This window comes from Hemiscyllium ocellatum, chromosome 45, assembly GCF_020745735.1.
Source record: "Hemiscyllium ocellatum isolate sHemOce1 chromosome 45, sHemOce1.pat.X.cur, whole genome shotgun sequence".
In the NCBI taxonomy this organism is placed as follows: Eukaryota; Metazoa; Chordata; class Chondrichthyes; order Orectolobiformes; family Hemiscylliidae; genus Hemiscyllium; species Hemiscyllium ocellatum.
Window position 1 is genome coordinate 17,401,529 of NC_083445.1, and position 18,080 is coordinate 17,419,608.

The 18,080-nt window shown below is 46.1% G+C and overlaps 1 protein-coding gene across 5 annotated transcripts in view; it reads right to left on the reverse strand.

Annotated features, from left to right (window-relative positions):
• Positions 1-18,080, reverse strand: part of LOC132835961 (adhesion G protein-coupled receptor E2-like) — a 110,126-nt gene that overhangs the window by 35,501 nt on the left and 56,545 nt on the right. For all 5 annotated transcript variants that reach the window (XM_060855116.1, XM_060855119.1, XM_060855117.1 and 2 more), the window contains 2 exons: positions 9,295-9,435; positions 3,788-3,855 (listed from right to left, as the gene is read on the reverse strand). In XM_060855116.1, coding sequence (XP_060711099.1) covers positions 3,788-3,855; positions 9,295-9,435 — 209 coding nt within the window. The remainder of the gene's footprint in view (positions 1-3,787; positions 3,856-9,294; positions 9,436-18,080) is intronic.

Consider the following 18,080-nt stretch of genomic DNA (forward strand, 5'->3'; position numbering starts at 1 on the left):
CTTCCTATCGGAACGATGCTGTGAAACTTGAAAGGGTTCAGAAAAGATTTACAAAGATGTTTCTAGGGTTGGAGGATTTGAGCTGTAGGGAGAGGTTGAACAGGCTGGAGCTGATTCCCTGAAGCATCGGAGGTAGAGGGGTGAACTTATAGAAGTTTGTAAAATCATGAGGGGCATGGTAGGGTGAATAGACAAAGTCTTTTCCTTGGGGTCGGGGAGTCCATAACTAGAGGTCAATGGTTTAGGGTGTGAGGAGAAAGATTGTAAAGGGACCAAAGGGGGAGAATTTTCACACAGAGGGTGGTACGTTTATGGAATGAGTTCCCAGAGGAAGTGGTAGAGGCTGGTACAATTACAGCATTTAAAAGGCATCTGGATGGGTATAGGAATAGGAAGGGGTTGGAGGGATATGGGCCGGGTGTTAGCAAATGGAACTAGATTAATAAGGATATCTGGTCAGCATGGACGAGATGGACTGAAGAGTCTGTGCTGTACATCTGAATGACTCTATGAGTCTTCTTTTAACTCAAACCCTCCATTTCTGACAACATCCTGGTCAATCTCTTCTGAACCCTCTCCAGTTGAATAAGTAGGTGGAAGAAAAGTGAGAAAATAACTTGTGTAAGATTCTGTTTGACTGGTCTTTGGTCAAATTAATTAATTAATTGATAAATAGGAATCACCTGATGAAAGAGCAGTGCTCCGAAAGCTTGTGATTTCAAATAAATAGTTAAAAATCAATAACACCAGGTTATAGTCCAACAGGTTTATTTGGAAGCACACTAGCTTTCGGAGCGACGCTCCTTCATCAGGTGATTGTGGAGGACATAATTCTAACACAGAATTTATAGCAAAAATTTACAGTGTGATGTAACTGAAATTATACATTGAAAAATTGATTGTCTGCTAAGCCTTTCATCTGTTAGAATACAGTGAGAGTTTCACTTCTTTCAATGTGTAAATCACAAAACCCTTTTTTTTTAAGTTGCATTCTCGGGTTAGCTGCTAACAATGGTGATAGCTAGAAAATGTTCAACATATTGTCTAGCTATTTCTGTAAACTGGGAATGAGAAGTTGTTTTCTGTGGATAAAGTGGGTCGTGTTTGTCAATCCACGGTCACAGAATCAGAGAATTCTCTAGGCACAGAAAGAGGCCGTTCAACCCATCGTGCCAACATCGGTTCCATTACCCTCCTTCGACTAACCCTTCCACTGACACCCTCCTTCGACTACCGAACTCATCTCTGCATACCTCGACACGGTCCAGTCCCCCTAAGTCCAAGAACTCTCCACCTACATTTGGGACACCACCCACGCCCTTCACCTGCTCCATGATTTTTGCTTCCCTGGTCCCCAACACCTTATCTTCACCATGGACATCCAGTCCCTGTACACCTCCATCCCCCATCACAAAGGACTCAAAGCCGCTTCTTCCTTTTCTGCCATACCAACCAGTACCCTTCCACTGACACCCTCCTTCGACTAAGACCACAATTTCCCCCCAGACGTGATCGATGATGCTCTCCACAGCAGCTCCTCCACTTCCCGCTCCTCTGCCCTTGAACCCTGCCCCTCCAATCGCCACCAGGACAGAACCCCACTGGTTCTCACCTACCACCCCACCGTTCATGTACATCGTATCATCCGTCGTCATTTCCACCACCTCCAAACAGACCCCACCACTAGGGATATATTTCCCTCCCCTATCAGTGTTCCAGAAAGACCACTCCCTCCGTGGCTCCCTCGTCAGGTCCACACCCCTCACCAACCCAACCTCCACTCCCGGCACCTTCCCCTGCAACCGCAAGAAATGCAAAACTTGCGCCCACACCTACCCCCTTACTTCCCTCCAAGGCCCCAAGGGATCCTTCCATATCCGCCACAAATTCACCTGCACCTCCACACACATCATTTACTGCATCCGCTGCACCCGATGTGGCCTCCTCTATATTGGGGAGACAGGCTGCCTGCTTGCGGAACGTTTCAGAGAACACCTCTGGGACACCCGGACCAACCAACCCAACCCCACCGTGGCTCAACACTTCAACTCCCCCTCCCACTCCACCAAGGACATGCAGGTCCTTGGACTCCTCTATCGTCAGACCATAGCAATACGACGGCTGGAGGAAGAGGGCCTCATTTTCCGCCTGGGAACCCTCCAACCACAAGGGATGAACTCAGGTTTCTCCAGCTTCCTCATTTCCCCTCCCCCCACCTTGTCTCAGTTCCAACCCTCAAATTCAGCACCACCTTCCTCACCTGCAATCTTCTTCCTGACCTCTCCACCCCCACTCCCACTCCAGCCTATCACCCTCACCTTAACCTCCTTCCACCTATTGCATTTCCAACCCCCTCCAAGTTCCTCCTCCCTACCTTTTATCTTAGCCTGCTTGGCACACTTTCCTCATTCCTGAGGAAGGGCTCATGCCCGAAACGTCGATTCTCCTGCTCCTTGGATGCTGCCTGACCTGCTGCGCTTTTCCAGCAACACACTTTCAGCTCCATTACCGAGCCCCAATCTTTGCCTTAAATTTCTTTTTGTTTTAAAAGAAAAGCCACATGACTTCGCAACTCCAGGCCTCAGACCTCCAGGCCTCGGAACTCCCGACATCGGAATTCCCGACCTCGGAATTCCTGGCCTCAGCGCAGACCCAACAAGGCGTCCTCTCGGACTGGCGTAGTAGTCTTTCAGCTTGGCCTGGCAATCTCCCAACAATCCCCCTCCCCCAGTGTGGTAGTCTTTCATCTGTAGATGGCAGACCCTCGGCCTGGTATGGTCTCAATGTGGAAGTCCGGTCTCGAGGTGATTCTAGGTCGATCTCCCAGCCTCATGAACCCTGAGATGAAGGCTGGTGCAGTCGGGAGGCAAGGCTCGGAGTAGCCTGGAGTCAAGGCCCAGTGTGGTCTGAAGGCTAGGCCCAATGTGGCCTGGTTTCAAGCAATGGTATGTTCTGGAGGCTAGGCCCAGTGAGGTCTAGAGGCTAGGCCCAGTGTGGTCTGGTGGTTAGTCCTGGTGAGGATTGGAGGCTAGTCCTCGTGAGGACTGGAGGCAAGGCCCATTGCGGTCTGGAGACTAGGCCCAGTGAAGACTGGAGGCAAGGCCCATTGCGGTCTGAATGTAGGGCCTGATGAGGACTGGAGGCTAGGCCCAGTGTGATTTGAATCTAGGCCCAGTGAGGAGTGAAGGCTAGGCCATGTGAGTATTGAAACTAGGCCTGGTGTAGCCTGGAGGCTACCATGGACTAAATTGGAAGATCATCGTTCTGAATTTTGTTTCTCCATTTTATTGGAACTGTGATTGAAGAATCTGTGCCTAGGGACCTTTGCACTGAAGATGATGCTATAGGCAACGATTTGTCTCACAGCACCAGGGACCCAGTTTCAATTCCACCCTCGGGCGATTGTGTGGAGTTTGCACATTCTCCTTGCGTCTGTGTGGGTTTCCTCCTACAATCTAAAAGTGTCCAGGTCAGGTGAATTGGTCGAGCCAGATTGCCCATAGTGCTAGTCAGAGGGAAATGGGTCTGGGTGGGTTATTCTTCGGAGGGTTGGTATGGACTTGTTGGGCCGAAGGGCCTGTTTCCACACAGTAGGGAATCTAATCTAATTTGTACTCAAGAAGCTGAACCTAAGATGGCAGCTTGTAAACTTTTCACTGCATTCGTGTGGGTACATATGACAATAAAGCTAATTCAATTCAATCTCCTGCATTTTTTCCCTCAGACATCAATTAGGCCTACATCCTCAGAATGTTCAGAAAATGCCATGGTGACCATGGCGTCTTACCTGTATCCACTCTGTCTCCATGGTTGCGGATGAACATTTGGCAACTTCATCAGAAGGACAGTCAAATTCTTGGGAGACAAACAGAAGGGTGAACTTCAGTAGAATGTAATCATTTTGACTCGTTTCCTGTATCCGAAAAATATCAATACATTCCCCTACAGTTCCACAAGCAGGTCAGAAGATGCAGCAGAATATGCTGGATTCATTCTAAAGGGACAAACTCTTATTGAGATTCTGGATGTAGGTTTGCTCGCTGAGCTGGAAGGTTTGGTTTCAGATGTTTCGTCACCATGCTAGGTAACATCATCATCAGTGAGCCTCTGAATGAAGCTTCATCCTTCCAAGCCTTCCAGCTCAGTGAGTAAACCTACATCGAGAACCTCAACCTGAGCTACAAATCTTCCCAAAACCCGATCTTGTTGAGATATTGGAGAGGTACCAGTATCGATGGGGACACACTCCCCTTCAGATCTACCTTGCCTGACCAGGCCTGAAGTTGCCTGCTGCAATTCAATGTCAAATTTTGTCCCTATGTCAGGGCACCTTAGGATATTGTACTGTCTTAAAGGCGTTATTGGAATGCAAGTTATTCTCTGTAATGTCCATTTGTTTTACAGCCCAATAGATACATATACTCCTGCAGATATAATTCTTGAATATCCCAAATTTTAAACCTATCCAATATTTTTAAGAATTTATTATCTCATCATTGGCTGCCCGAGTTGCCCCTTGAGAAGGTGGGGGTGAGCTGCCTTCTTGAACCGCTGCAGTCCATTTTGTGGAGTTAGACCCACAATGCCCTTAGGGAGGGAATTCCAGGATTTTGACCCAGTGAGACTGAAGGAACAGTGATATATTTCTAAATAAGGATGGCGAGTGGCTTGGAGGGCAACTTGCAGGGGGTGGTGTTCCCACGTATCTGCTGCCCTCGTCCTTCTCGATGGAAGTGACTGTGTGTTTGGAAGGTGCTGTCTGAGGATCTTTGGTGAATTTCTGAAGTGCATCTTGTAGATGAGGTACAAGCATCAGTGGTGGTTTAGTGGCTTTGCTTTCAACTGCCCGGGTTCTAAAGTCAGGAATTCCTTCCTTACAACATTCCACCTCTCCAGCCTTGCGTTTCTCCTATCAAACTCTGCTGAGAACCATCCTTTTCATCAAGTTGGCTAATGTTTTTAAAGTGACATGTTTTGCTTTGTAACATTAAAAGTGTTCCATAAATGAATATTAGCTGTTGCTGCTGTTCACTCCGTAGAAACAGTGCTTCATAGAGTATTCCGATGATATTCAGCCAGCACTTTTCAAACAGCCACAATATGTGAGCCGCATGGTGCACAGTATGGACAATTATTGGGCCCCTGAGCAACGTTATGGTCACCTTCTATATGTAGTGTCTGCTGTTTCGTATTGTCACCAAGACCTGACACAAAGGATCGTCTGTGTTCCAGGCAAGAGGGTACAGGGGTCTAATAAACATCGGAAATAGAGGCAGGAGGAGGCCATTCGGCCCATTGAGCCTGCTCCACCATTCGTGGCTGATCATCCAACTCAGTCTCTATTCCCACTTTCTCTCCATACCACTTTGTCCCCTTTCACTTTAAGAATTACATCTAACTCCTTCTTGAAAACATTCAATTTTAGGACCTCCATTGCTTCCTGTGACATAGAATCCCACGGGTTTCCTGCTCTCTCAGTGGTGACATTTCTCCTCATCTCACGATTTCAGGACTCGGGAGCATACTTTTAAGGTGAGGGGAGAAAGATTTTAAAAAAGACATGAGGGTCAACCTTTACCCAGAGAGTGGTTCCTGTGTGGAATGAACCTCCAAAGGAAGTGATGGATGCGTGTACAGTTACAATGTTTTCAAAGATGTTTGGATAAGGACACGAATAACAAGTGTTTGGAGGGATATGGGCCAAACGCAGGCAGGTGGGAATGGTTTAGTTTGGGATTATAGTCAGCATGGACTGATTGGAGGGTTAAAATCTGAGAATGTGAAACAGCAGAGGTTCTTTTCAGGTCTAGGAGAGTGTGGCCCTGAGCCGAGACAGGGATGATGAGGATGTAAAACAGCCGGGTCCTTTCCAGGTCTGGGAGACCGTGGACCGAAGGGTCTGTTTCCTTGCTGTGTGGCTCTATTCCAGGCTTGAATGGTTTATTCCATGTGCTTAGACTGTGACCCCATGTCTAGACTCCTTGCTCATCTTTATACTGTCTGGCCCTGTTAGAATATTACATCGAACTTTCTGTGAGATTCCCTCTCATTCTTCTAAGCTCCGGTGAATATAGTGGTAACCAACCCAGTTTCTTTCTCTATGGCAGCCCTGTCACCCCAGGAGCCAATCTATCAAATACTCGTCCCCTCAAGTCACTCAACCATTTAAGGAGGTCATGGCTGATCACTCCACATTCTAACTCGACACTCTTTCTCTCCCCTGCCACTCCTTAATGGACTCTTAAGCATCTATCTATTTTTGCCTTAAGAAGATTCAGTTAAAAATCACACAACACCAGCTTATAGTGATTTTTAACCACATTTGTTTAATATATCATTACTATTCCAATGACACTGTTACCCTTTTGCTATAAATTCTGTGTCGTATGGTCATGTTTCACAACCACCTGATGTAGAGGCAGTGCCTCGAAAGCTAGTGCTTCCAAATAAACCTGTTGGACTATAACCTGGTGTTGTGTGAGTTTTAACTCCAATCCAACACTGGCATCTCCAAATCTTAAAAAGACTCAAACACCCTGTTTTCACTGTCTTTCAAGGAAAGGAATTCTAAAGACACACATTCCTCCGAAAGAGAAAACCCCTCATCGTTAATTTTCGATTTTAAATTAATGCTTACATTGGATCTGTCCTAAAGGTGAGGAGGGGATGGGATTTAACTCAGAATCATAGAGTCATTCACCATGGAAACAGACCCTTCGGTCCAACCAGTCCACCCCAAACTAAACTAGTCCCACTTACCTGCATTTGGCCTATATCCCTCCAAACCTTTACAATTCATGCACTTATCCAAATGTATGTTAAATGTTGGCACTCTACCCGCATCCACCATGTCCTCTGGATTCCGTTCCACACATGAACCACTCTCTGTGTAAAACAAAAAAGCCCCTTGTCTTTTCTTAAACCTTTCTCCTCTCACCTTAAAAATATGCCCTGCAGTCTTGAAATCCCCCACCCGAGGGAAAAGACACCTGACATTCACCTTATCAAAACCTCTCATGATTTTATAAAACTCTATAAGGTCAACCCCTCAGCTTCCCACAGTCCAGAGAAAGATGTCCCAGCCTATCCAGCCTCTCCTTATAACTCAATCCTTCCACTCTCGGCAAAACACTGGTAAATCTTTTCTGTCCCCACTCCAGCTTAATAATATCCTTCCTGTAACAGGGGGACCAGAACTGGACACAGTCCTCCAGAACAGGCCTCACTAACATCCTGTACAACCTCAACATGACTCCTATTCTCAAAGGTCTGAGCAGTGAAGGCAAAGCTTTTTCAATAACCCTAACGACATGTGAAGCAAACTTCAAACAATTATACACCTGAACCCCCAACTCCTGGGCCACAGCTGCACTGGGAATTAAAATTGAGACAGCAGTTTGAGTTGAGCAACCCGTTTCTGCTTTGCTCTGACAGTTCCCTGGAATTTTCGATCGGGTCTGAGGATCACAGCAGCTCTGAAACATCGTGCTGAATGCAAGGTGGCAATGTGCTGTTAGTGGCCTCTTGCATGGCAGATGCTCCCTGAGGATTCACTCTGCCTGACCTGGCCAGCAAGGCCTGCCTGAGAGTGATCGAGTGTTCAGCACCTTCAAGGGCTCTAAATAAATGCAGGTTGTTGCTGTCACCGGGTAAAGCACAGAAGGAAGACCTCATGATTTGTGCAAATTTGGGGATTGGTAAGTAGGTGCCCAGTGTGGAGCCTTGGAGCTTGTACTGTGTTATTGTCAGACCATAAGACATAGGAGCAGCAGTAGGCCATTCAGCCCATCGAGTCTGCCCCACCATTCAGTGAGATCATGGCTGATCCAGTCAACACTGGTTGAGGGACTGAGTGCGTCATCCAAATTTCCCAGAAATCAGACCTGCATTCACATAGCACCTATCCTGAGCAGCTTTTGCAGCAAGTAGAGCTCTTTCAAAGTGGCATGCATCCAACTGGTGCACAGCAGGATCCCACAAGTGATCAGGACCAGATAGTCTGTCCTCTCTGTGCTCTCGATATCGGGGTAAATATTAGTCAGGACAGTGCCATGGCAGGCATTTTAATATGTTAACCACTGGACAGTACAGTGTAGTAAGTCCACACATAACGTTGTGGCTGCCCTACTGGTGATCATGACTTTAAGCAAAAGACTTTGAGTAAAATATTGGTTCAACTAGAGAGGGCTTTAGAGGAGGGCAGTGAGACCAGAGAAGATTTGAAAGTCACTCATAAGTAAACCTTGATTGTAAAACTGCCCGAATTTTCTGAACTGACAGGACGTGCTCTCCTGCATCATGGGAGATCCAGTTTTGGATAAACTCTGGATGTTGAATGGGGAATGCAGGTCAATGAGAGGCAATCAATGAGTGAATGCATCAGGGAGAGCAGATGGTCAGCAACTAGAGGGTAGGGCGAGTCCATGTCTCAGAGAGTGAGGGGCGGGAGGGGCGAGGGGGGGATGTCCATGTCTCAGAGTGAGGGGAGTGGTAGAGTCCATATTTGAGAGAATGGGAAGTGGAGAGAGTCCATACCTCGGGACAGAGGGATGTTGGGAGAGTCAATAACCTGGAAGGCAGAGAGTGGTGGAGACCATTACTTGGAGGTAGGGAGTGGTAAATTTGATCTCTCAGATGGAAGGGAGTGGGTAAGTCCATACCTTAGAGGGCAGTTGGTGGTAGTGTCCATTACTTGGAGGGCAGGGAGTGGGATTGTCCATATCTTGAGGTGGGGGGGGGGGCAATATAGACTCTATATCATTGAGGGAGTGAGTGGTAGAAGGCATATCTTGAAGTTTGGGGGTGGGGGTGTGTGTCCATATCTTGGAAGGCAGGGAGTGGTTGAGTCTGTATCACTGGGAAGTGGGGAGAGTGCATATCACGGAAGGCAGAGAGTGGTATAATCCGTAAGTTGGAGAGTGGCGTATCGTAGAGTCTAAAGCTTGGCGGGTGGGTGGTGGGGGGAGTCCATATGTCAGAGGGCGGTAAGTGGTAGAGTCCATACCTCAGAGGGTGGGGAGCAGAGAGAAGCCAAAAACTCGAGTCAAAGTGCAGGAAGAGGGTGGATCCAGATATCAGGGAATGGGGAAAGCCATCAACATGTTCACACAGGAAGCAACAATAAAACAAATCTTGCAATGCTTAACAAAATGACAGGCCACATTAACAAACTGACGTTAAAGTGAAATAGGGCCACTTTAAACAAGGACTTACTGTTCTGTACTGAGGTATGAACCTTGTAGCTAAACGGAAAAGGACAGATGGAAATCATGGAATAAAATGTAAAGCACCTACTGATGCATCTATCGGTGTCATGCATTCTGTTGCCTCCAGACGATGATATAAAGCCAGGGTCACATGTACAGATATAACTTCCCACTGTGTTCCTACAGCTGGCATGAGAACCACATGGACTGAAGTCACATTCATTAACATCTGTAACAGAGAACGGAATCTGATCACACTATACACTGTGAGCAAGGGACCACCATTACCTGCAGTACAGGGTGCACACAATTCTATTTCATCCAAGTCCTTTTGCATCTTTGATAACTCTGGATGTCCACATGATGAAAGCAAATTCTAAATAGCACCTAAAGTGATAAATGTTTTTATAAGGTTCAGGTTGCTTTCTGTTTTTTTTCCCTAATTTGATGTCATGGCGAAACTGAATGATACTGGCAGAAGAGACGATGAAATAGCAAAAAATCAGATTGAACAAAATATTGCAAAAGGTGGTGGATATCTGAAGCTTGGAAGTTGAAACTGTGTTTTGTTAAAACTTTGTGAATTAGGCTTTCTAGTTTGTTTGTATCATGTATGGGTTCAGATGATATGTTGAACTCCTACAGTGTATAAGCAGGCCATTCGACCCATTGAATCCAAATCGAACCTCTGAAGAGCATCCCACCCAGACCCACACCATCTCTGTTCCCTTGCATTGTTCACAACTAACTCACTTAGTCTGCACATTACGGGCAATTTACCATGGCCAATTCACCTAACCTGTACAACCCTGGATACTATGGGCAATTCACAATGGCCAATCCACCTAACCTGTACACTATGGGCAATATAGCATTCCAATCCACCGAACCTGTACATTTTTGTATTGTGGGAAGAAACCAGAGCACCCAGAGGAAGCCCACACAGACACAGAGAGTATATGCAACCTCCATACAAACAGTCACCTGAGGGTGGAATCGAACCCGGATCCCTGACGCTGTGAGGTAGCAGCGCTAACCACTGAGCCATGGTGCCACCCTCTCTCTAAACTTGTGATACATTTCATTTACATTTGATAGAAAGAACATGATTTTAAGCTTTGCACAACTTTCTGAAATTCCAGGAACTAACTTCATTTTTTGCATCACAGCCAATCAGTGTCAAACAAACAATCATGGCTCTTTTCTCGTGTTGTTTTGATTGTATGAAATCTGCCGAACTTACAATTGTCCCGATGAACGCAGCAATGGAAAAGGTTTTATTTTTTATTTATTCATCTGCTGTGGGCATCACTGGCTGTGCCAGCATCTTATATCCATCTCCTCTTACCCTGAGAACATGGTGGCGAGCTGCTTTCTTGAACCGCTGTAGTCCAGAGAGTGCGGTTAGACTCACACCTCTACTGGAGAGGGAGTCAAGAAATTTGACCCAGCGACGCTAAAGGAATGGCAGATATGTTTCCGAGACAGGATGATGAGTGGCTCAGAGGGGAACATACAGGGGCTGGTGTTCCCATGCATCTACTGCTCTTGTCCTTCTAGATGGAAGTGGTCGTGGGAGTGGAAGGTGCTGTCTGAGGATCTTTAGTGAATCTCTGCAGAGCATTTTGTAGATGGTCCACACTGCTGCTACTGAACATTGGTGGTGGATGGAATGGATGTTTCTAGATGTGGTGCCAATCAAGTTTTGATCAGGTCCAGCAACACGTCTCTTCGGGTGATATCAAAAGTGATTCAAGTTTAAAGTCGGAGAATAATACTAACCTCTGTTCGGGAAGGAAACTGCCAAGTAGCCTCCATGTGACTCCAGAATGACAGCAACATGGCTGACTCTTAACTGCCCTCTGGGCAATTAGGGATAGACAATGAATGCTGGCCTAGCCATTGACACCCTCATCCCGTGAATGCATAAGGAAGAATGCATAGTTATAACCAAAATAACTATGGACGCTGGAAATCAGAAACAAGAATAGAAATTGCTGGAAAAGCTCAGCAGGTCTGGCAACATCGGTAGAGAGAAATCAGAGTTAATGTTTTGGGTCTGGAGACCCTCAGGACCCTAAGGTTCACCAGAGTTCTGACCCGAACCGTTAACTCTAATTTCTCTCCACAAATGCTTTCTAACCCTGTGTAAAAATGTTTGAAAACTAGTTTAAAAACATTCAAAGAAGCATCAGTGTTCATTTCAATTTCTGTCACTCTAGCAAAGAGGGGCTACCAGGCCAGAAATCTGGCATTAATGAGCAGGATTCAACGTCAATGCTCATTCTATTTGCTGTTCAGATGCACAGCAGGAGAAAAGAGGTCCCATCACAACTGGATGTGAATTCGTTCACTCAATATTATCCAAAATCAACTGCTGCAAATGTGTTGCTGGTCAAAGCACAGCAGGTTAGGCAGCATCTCAGGAATAGAGAATTCGACATTTCGAGCATAAGCCCTTCAATCAAAGCTGGTATTTAAGGGCAACTATTGCACACTCGCAGGAGAGATATATTAATCTGAGGGTCCCTTCACCCATTCAGAAGGACAGAATAAAAACCTCACTATGAAGCACATTCTCAACAATAGTCATCCTTCAATCAACAACCCGAAAAATAATCAAACTGTTCAGGTGGAAACTTGCAGCATGCAAATTATTTACAGTTTCTGACATTAACAATGCTCCAAAATCTGTTCATTGAGTGTAAAGACTTTGCTATGCCTTATGTCTTGAAAGTAACAGAGTCAGGACAGGTCCTTCCTCCTCTTTGAGGGAAACGTGATGCCAAGACCAAAAATAGAGTAACGTAAAGGAGCCCCTCACATTGTACCCAGTGTAGATGATGCTTAAAGAGCTTTGCAAATAGTTTGTAAGAATTTTGCATGTTAAGGCTATTTGTCAAAAGGAAATGTGAAACATGCATTTTACCACATACACGTCAACCATGTCTCAGTGGGTAACTCAATCACCGCTGTGTCAGCCTCTTGTGGCTTAGCTTCTGCTCCAAGGTCCTGAGCTCAGTATCTCGTCAGACACCACAGTACAGATTGAGGGACTGTTGTCTAATATCCAAACTGACACCACAGTACACATTGAGGGACTGTTGTATAATATTCAAACTGACAGCTCAGTACAGATTGAGAGACTGTTGTATAATATCCAAACTGACACCACAGTACAGATCGAGGGACTGTTGTATAATGTCCAAATTGACAGCTCAGTACAGTCTGAGGGCGTATTGCTTAATGTGTAGATTGTCATCTCAGTACAGTCTGAGGGAGTGTTGCTTAATGTGTAGATTGTCACTTCAGTAGAGTCTGAGAGAGTGTTGATTAATGTGTAGATTGTCACCTCAGTACAAACTGAGGGTGTGTTGCTCAATGTGTAGATTGTCTCCTCAGTACAGACTGAAGGAGTGTTGCTCAATATACAGATTGCCACCTCAGTACAGTCTTAGGGAGTGTTGCTCAATGTGTAGATTGTCACATCAGTAGAGTCTGAGGGAGTGATGCTCAATGTGTAGATAGTCAACTCAATACAGTCTGAGAGAGTGTTGTTCAATGTGTAGATTGTCTCCTCAGTACAGATTGAGGGAGTGTTGCTCAATGTGTAGACTGTCTCCTCAGTACAGTCTGAGGGCTTGTTTCTCAATGTGTAAATTGTCACCTCAGTACAGTCTGAGGGCTTGTTTCTCAATGGGTAGATTGTCACCTCAGTACAGACTGAGGGAGTGTTGCTCAATATGAAGATTGTCACCTCAGTACAGTCTGAGAGAGCGATGCTCCATGTATATATTGTCACCTCAGTACAGACTGAGGGCTGGTTTCTCAATGTGTAGATTGTCACATCAGTACAGTATGAGGGAGTGTTCCTCAGTGTGTAGATTGTCTCCTCAGTACAGACTGAGGGCGTGTTGCTCAATGTATAGATTGTCTCCTCAGTACAGTCTGAGGGCGTGTTGCTCAACGTGTAGATTGTCTCCTCAGTACAGACTGAGGGAGTGTTGCTCAATGTGTAGATTGTCTCCTCAATACAGACTGAGGGAGTGCTGCTCAATGTGTAGATTGACTCCTCAGTACAGACTGAGGGTGTGTTGCTCAATGTGTAGATTGTCACCTCAGTACAGTCTGAGGGCTTGTTTCTCAATGTGTAGATTGTCACCTCAGTACAATCTGAGGGCGTGTTTCTCTATGAGTAGATTGTCACCTCAGTACAGACTGAGGGAGTGTTGCTCAATGTGTAGATTGTCTCCTCAGTACAGACTGAGGTAGTGCTGCTCAACATGTAGATTGTCATCTCAGTACAATCTGAGGGCGTGTTTCTCTATGAGTAGATTGTCACCTCAGTACAGACTGAGGGAGAGTTGCTCAATGTGTAGATTGTCTCCTCAGTACAGACTGAGGGACTGTTGCTCAATGTGTAGATTGTCTACTCAGTACAGACTGAAGGAGTGTTCCTCAGTGTCTAGATTGTCACCTCAGTACAGACTGAGGGAGAGTTGCTCAATGTGTAGATTGTCAACTCAGTACTGACTGAGGGAGTGTTGCTCAATGTGTAGATTGTCTCCTCAGTACAGACTGAGGGAGTGTTGCTCAATGTGTAGATTGTCAACTCATTACAGACTGAGGGAGTGTTCCTCAGTGTGTAGATTGTCTCCTCAGTACAGACTGAGGGAGTGTTCCTCAATGTGTAGATTGTCTCCTCAGTACAGACTGAGGGAGTGTTGCTCAATGTGTAGAATGTCACCTCAGTACAGACTGAGGGAGTGTTCCTCAATGGATAGATTGTCTCCTCAGTACAGTCTGAGGGCGTGTTGCTCAATGTGTAGAATGTCACCTCAGTACAGACTGAGGGAGTGTTGCTCAATGTGTAGATTGTCAACTCAGTACAGACTGAGGGAGTGTTGCTCAATGTGTAGATTGTCTCCTCAGTACAGATTGAGGGAGTGTTGCTCAATGTGTAGATTGTCACCTCAGTACAGACTGAGGGAGTGTTGCTCAATGTGTAGATTGTCAACTCAGTACAGACTGAGGGAGTGTTGCTCAATGTGTAGATTGTCTTCTCAGTACAGTCTGAGGGAGTGTTCCTCAATGAGTAGATTCTCTCCTCAGCACAGTCTGAGGGCGTGTTGCTCAATGTGTAGAATGTCACCTCAGTACAGACTGAGGGAGTGTTGCTCAATGTGTAGATTGTCACCTCAGTACAGACTGAGGGCGTGTTGCTAAACGTGTAGATTGTCTCCTCAGTACAGACTGAGGGAGTGTTGCTCGATGTATAGATTTTCTCCTCAGTACTGTCTAAGGTCGTGTTGCTCAACGTGTAGATTGTCTCCTCAGTACAGACTGAGGGAGTATTGCTCAATGTGTAGATTGTCTCCTCAGTACAGACTGAGGGCGTGTTGCTCAATGTATAGATTTTCTCCTCAGTACTGTCTAAGGGCGTGTTGCTCGATGTATAGATTTTCTCCTCAGTACTGTCTAAGGTCGTGTTGCTCAACGTGTAGATTGTCTCCTCAGTACAGACTGAGGGAGTGTTGCTCAATGTGTAGATTGTCTCCTCAGTACAGACTGAGGGCGTGTTGCTCAATGTATAGATTTTCTCCTCAGTAGAGTCTGAGGGCTTGTTGCTCAACGTGTAGATTGTCTCCTCAGTACAGACTGCGGGAGTGTTCCTCAGTGTGTCGATTGTCTCCTCAGTACAGTCTGAGGGAGTGTTCCTCAATGTGTAGACTGTCTCCTCAGTACAGACTGAGGGAGTGTTGCGCAATGTGTAGATTGTCACCTCAGTACAATCTGAGGGTGTGTTTCTCTATGAGTAGTTTGTCACCTCAGTACAGACTGAGGGAGTATTGCTCAATGTGCAGATTGTCTCCTCAGTACAGACTGAGGGAGTGTTGCTCAACATGCAGATTGTCACATCAGTACAATCTGAGGGCGTGTTTCTCTATGAGTAGATTGTCTCCTCAGTACAGACTGAGGGAGAGTAGCTCAATGTGTAGATTGTCTCCTCAGTACAGACTGAAGGAGTGTTCCTCAGTGTCTAGATTGTCTCCTCAGTACAGACTGAGGGAGTGTTGCTCAATGTGTAGATTGTCACCTCAGTACAGACTGAGGGAGAGTTGCTCAATGTGTAGATTGTCAACTCAGTACTGACTGAGGGAGTGTTGCTCAATGTGTAGATTGTCAACTCATTACAGACTGAGGGAGTGTTCCTCAGTGTGTAGATTGTCTCCTCAGTACAGACTGAGGGAGTGTTCCTCAATGTGTAGATTGTCTCCTCAGTACAGTCTGAGGGCGTGTTGCTCAATGTGTAGAATGTCACCTCAGTACAGACTGAGGGAGTGTTGCTCAATGTGTAGATTGTCACCACAGTTCAGTCTGAGGGCGTGTTGCTCAACGTGTAGATTGTCTCCTCAGTACAGACTGAGGGCGTGTTGCTCAATGTATAGATTTTCTCCTCAGTACTGTCTAAGGGCGTGTTGCTCAACGTGTAGATTGTCTCCTCAGTACAGACTGAGGGAGTGTTGCTCAATGTGTAGATTGTCTCCTCAGTACTGACTGAGGGAGTGTTCCTCAATGTGTAGATTGTCTCCTCAGTACAGACTCCATGGTGTGTTGATCAATGTGTAGATTGTCTCCTCAGTACAGTCTGAGGGCTTGTTTCTCAACGTGTAGATTGTCTCCTCAGTACAGACTGAGGGAGTGTTGCTCAATGTGTAGATGTTCACCTCAGTACAGTCTGAGAGAGAGTTGCTCCATGTGTAGATTGTCACTTCAGTATAGACTGAGGGTGTGTTGCTCAGTGTGTAGATTGTCTCCTCAGTACAGACTGAGGGCGAGTTGCTCAATGTGTAGATTGTCTCCTCAGTACAGACTGAGGGACTGTTGCTCAATGTGTAGACTGTCTCCTCAGTACAGACTGAGGGACTGTTGCTCAATGTGTAGACTGTCTCCTCAGTACAGACTGAAGGAGTGTTCCTCAGTGTCTAGATTGTCTCCTCAGTACAGACTGAGGGAGAGTTGCTCAATGTGTAGATTGTCACCTCAGTACTGACTGAGGGAGTGTTGCTCAATGCGTAGATTGTCTCCTCAGTACAGACTGAGGGAGTGTTGCTCAATGTGTAGATTGTCACCTCAGTACAGGCTGAGGGAGTGTTCCTCAATGTGTAGATTGTCTCCTCAGTACAGACTGAGGGAGTATTGCTCAATGTGTAGATTGTCACCTCAGTTCAGACTGAGGGAGAGTTGCTCAATGTGTAGACTGTCTCCTCAGTACAGTCTGAGGGCTTGTTTCTCAATGTGTAGATTGTCACCTCAGTACAATCTGAGGGCGTGTTTCTCTATGAGTAGATTGTCACCTCAGTACAGACTGAGGGAGAGTTGCTCAACATGTAGATTGTCTCCTCAGTACACTCTGAGAGAGTGATGCTCCATGTGTAGATTGTCACCTCAGTACAGTCAGAGGGCTTGTTGCTCAATGTGTAGATTGTCACCTTAGTACAGACTGAGGGAGTGTTGCTCAATGTGTAGATTGTCTCCTCAGTATAGACTGAGGGACTGTTGCCCAATGTGTAGATTGTCTCCTCAGTACAGACTGAGGGAGTGTTCCTCAGTGTGTAGATTGTCTCCTCAGTACAGGCTGAGGGAGAGTTGCTCAATGTGTAGATTGTCTGCTCAGTACAGATTGAGGGACTGTTGCTCAATGTGTAGACTGTCTCCTCAGTACAGACTGAGGGACTGTTGCGCAATGTGTAGACTGTCTCCTCAGTACAGACTGAGGGAGTGTTGCTCAATGTGTAGATTGTCAACTCAGTACTGACTGTGGGAGTGTTTCTCAATGCGTAGATTGTCTCCTCAGTACAGGCTGAGGGAGTGTTCCTCAATGTGTAGATTGTCTCCTCAGTACAGACTGAGGGAGTGTTGCTCAATGTGTAGATTGTCAGCTCAGTTCAGACTGAGGGAGAGTTGCTCAATGTGTAGATTGTCAACTCAGTACTGACTGAGGGAGAGTTGCTCAATGGATAGATTGTCTCCTCAGTACAGTCTGAGGGCGTGTTCCTCAGTGTGTAGATTGTCTCCTCAGTACAGACTGAGGGAGTGTTGCTCAATTTGTAGATTGTCACCTCAGTACAGTCTGAGAGAGCGTTGCTCCATGTGTAGATTTTCACCTCAGTACAGACTGAGGGTGTGCTGCTCAATGTGTAGATTGTCACCTCAGTACAGTCTGAGGGTGTGTTGCTCAACGTGTAGATTGTCTCCTCAGTACAGACTGAGGGAGTGTTGCTCAATGTGTAGATGTTCACCTCAGTACAGTCTGAGAGAGAGTTGCTCCATGTGTAGATTGTCACCTCAGTACAGTCAGAGGGCTTGTTGCTCAATGTGTAGATTGTCACCTTAGTACAGACTGAGGGAGTGTTGCTCAATGTGTAGATTGTCTCCTCAGTACAGACTGAGGGACTGTTGCCCAATGTGTAGATTGTCTCCTCAGTACAGACTGAGGGAGTGTTCCTCAGTGTGTAGATTGTCTCCTCAGTACAGGCTGAGGGAGAGTTGCTCAATGTGTAGATTGTCTGCTCAGTACAGATTGAGGGACTGTTGCTCAATGTGTAGACTGTCTCCTCAGTACAGACTGAGGGACTGTTGCGAAATGTGTAGACTGTCTCCTCAGTACAGACTGAGGGAGTGTTGCTCAATGTGTAGATTGTCAACTCAGTACTGACTGTGGGAGTGTTTTTCAATGCGTAGATTGTCTCCTCAGTACAGACTGAGGGAGTGTTGCTCAATATGTAGATTGTCACCTCAGTACAGGCTGAGGGAGTGTTCCTCAATGTGTAGATTGTCTCCTCAGTACAGACTGAGGGAGTGTCGCTCAAT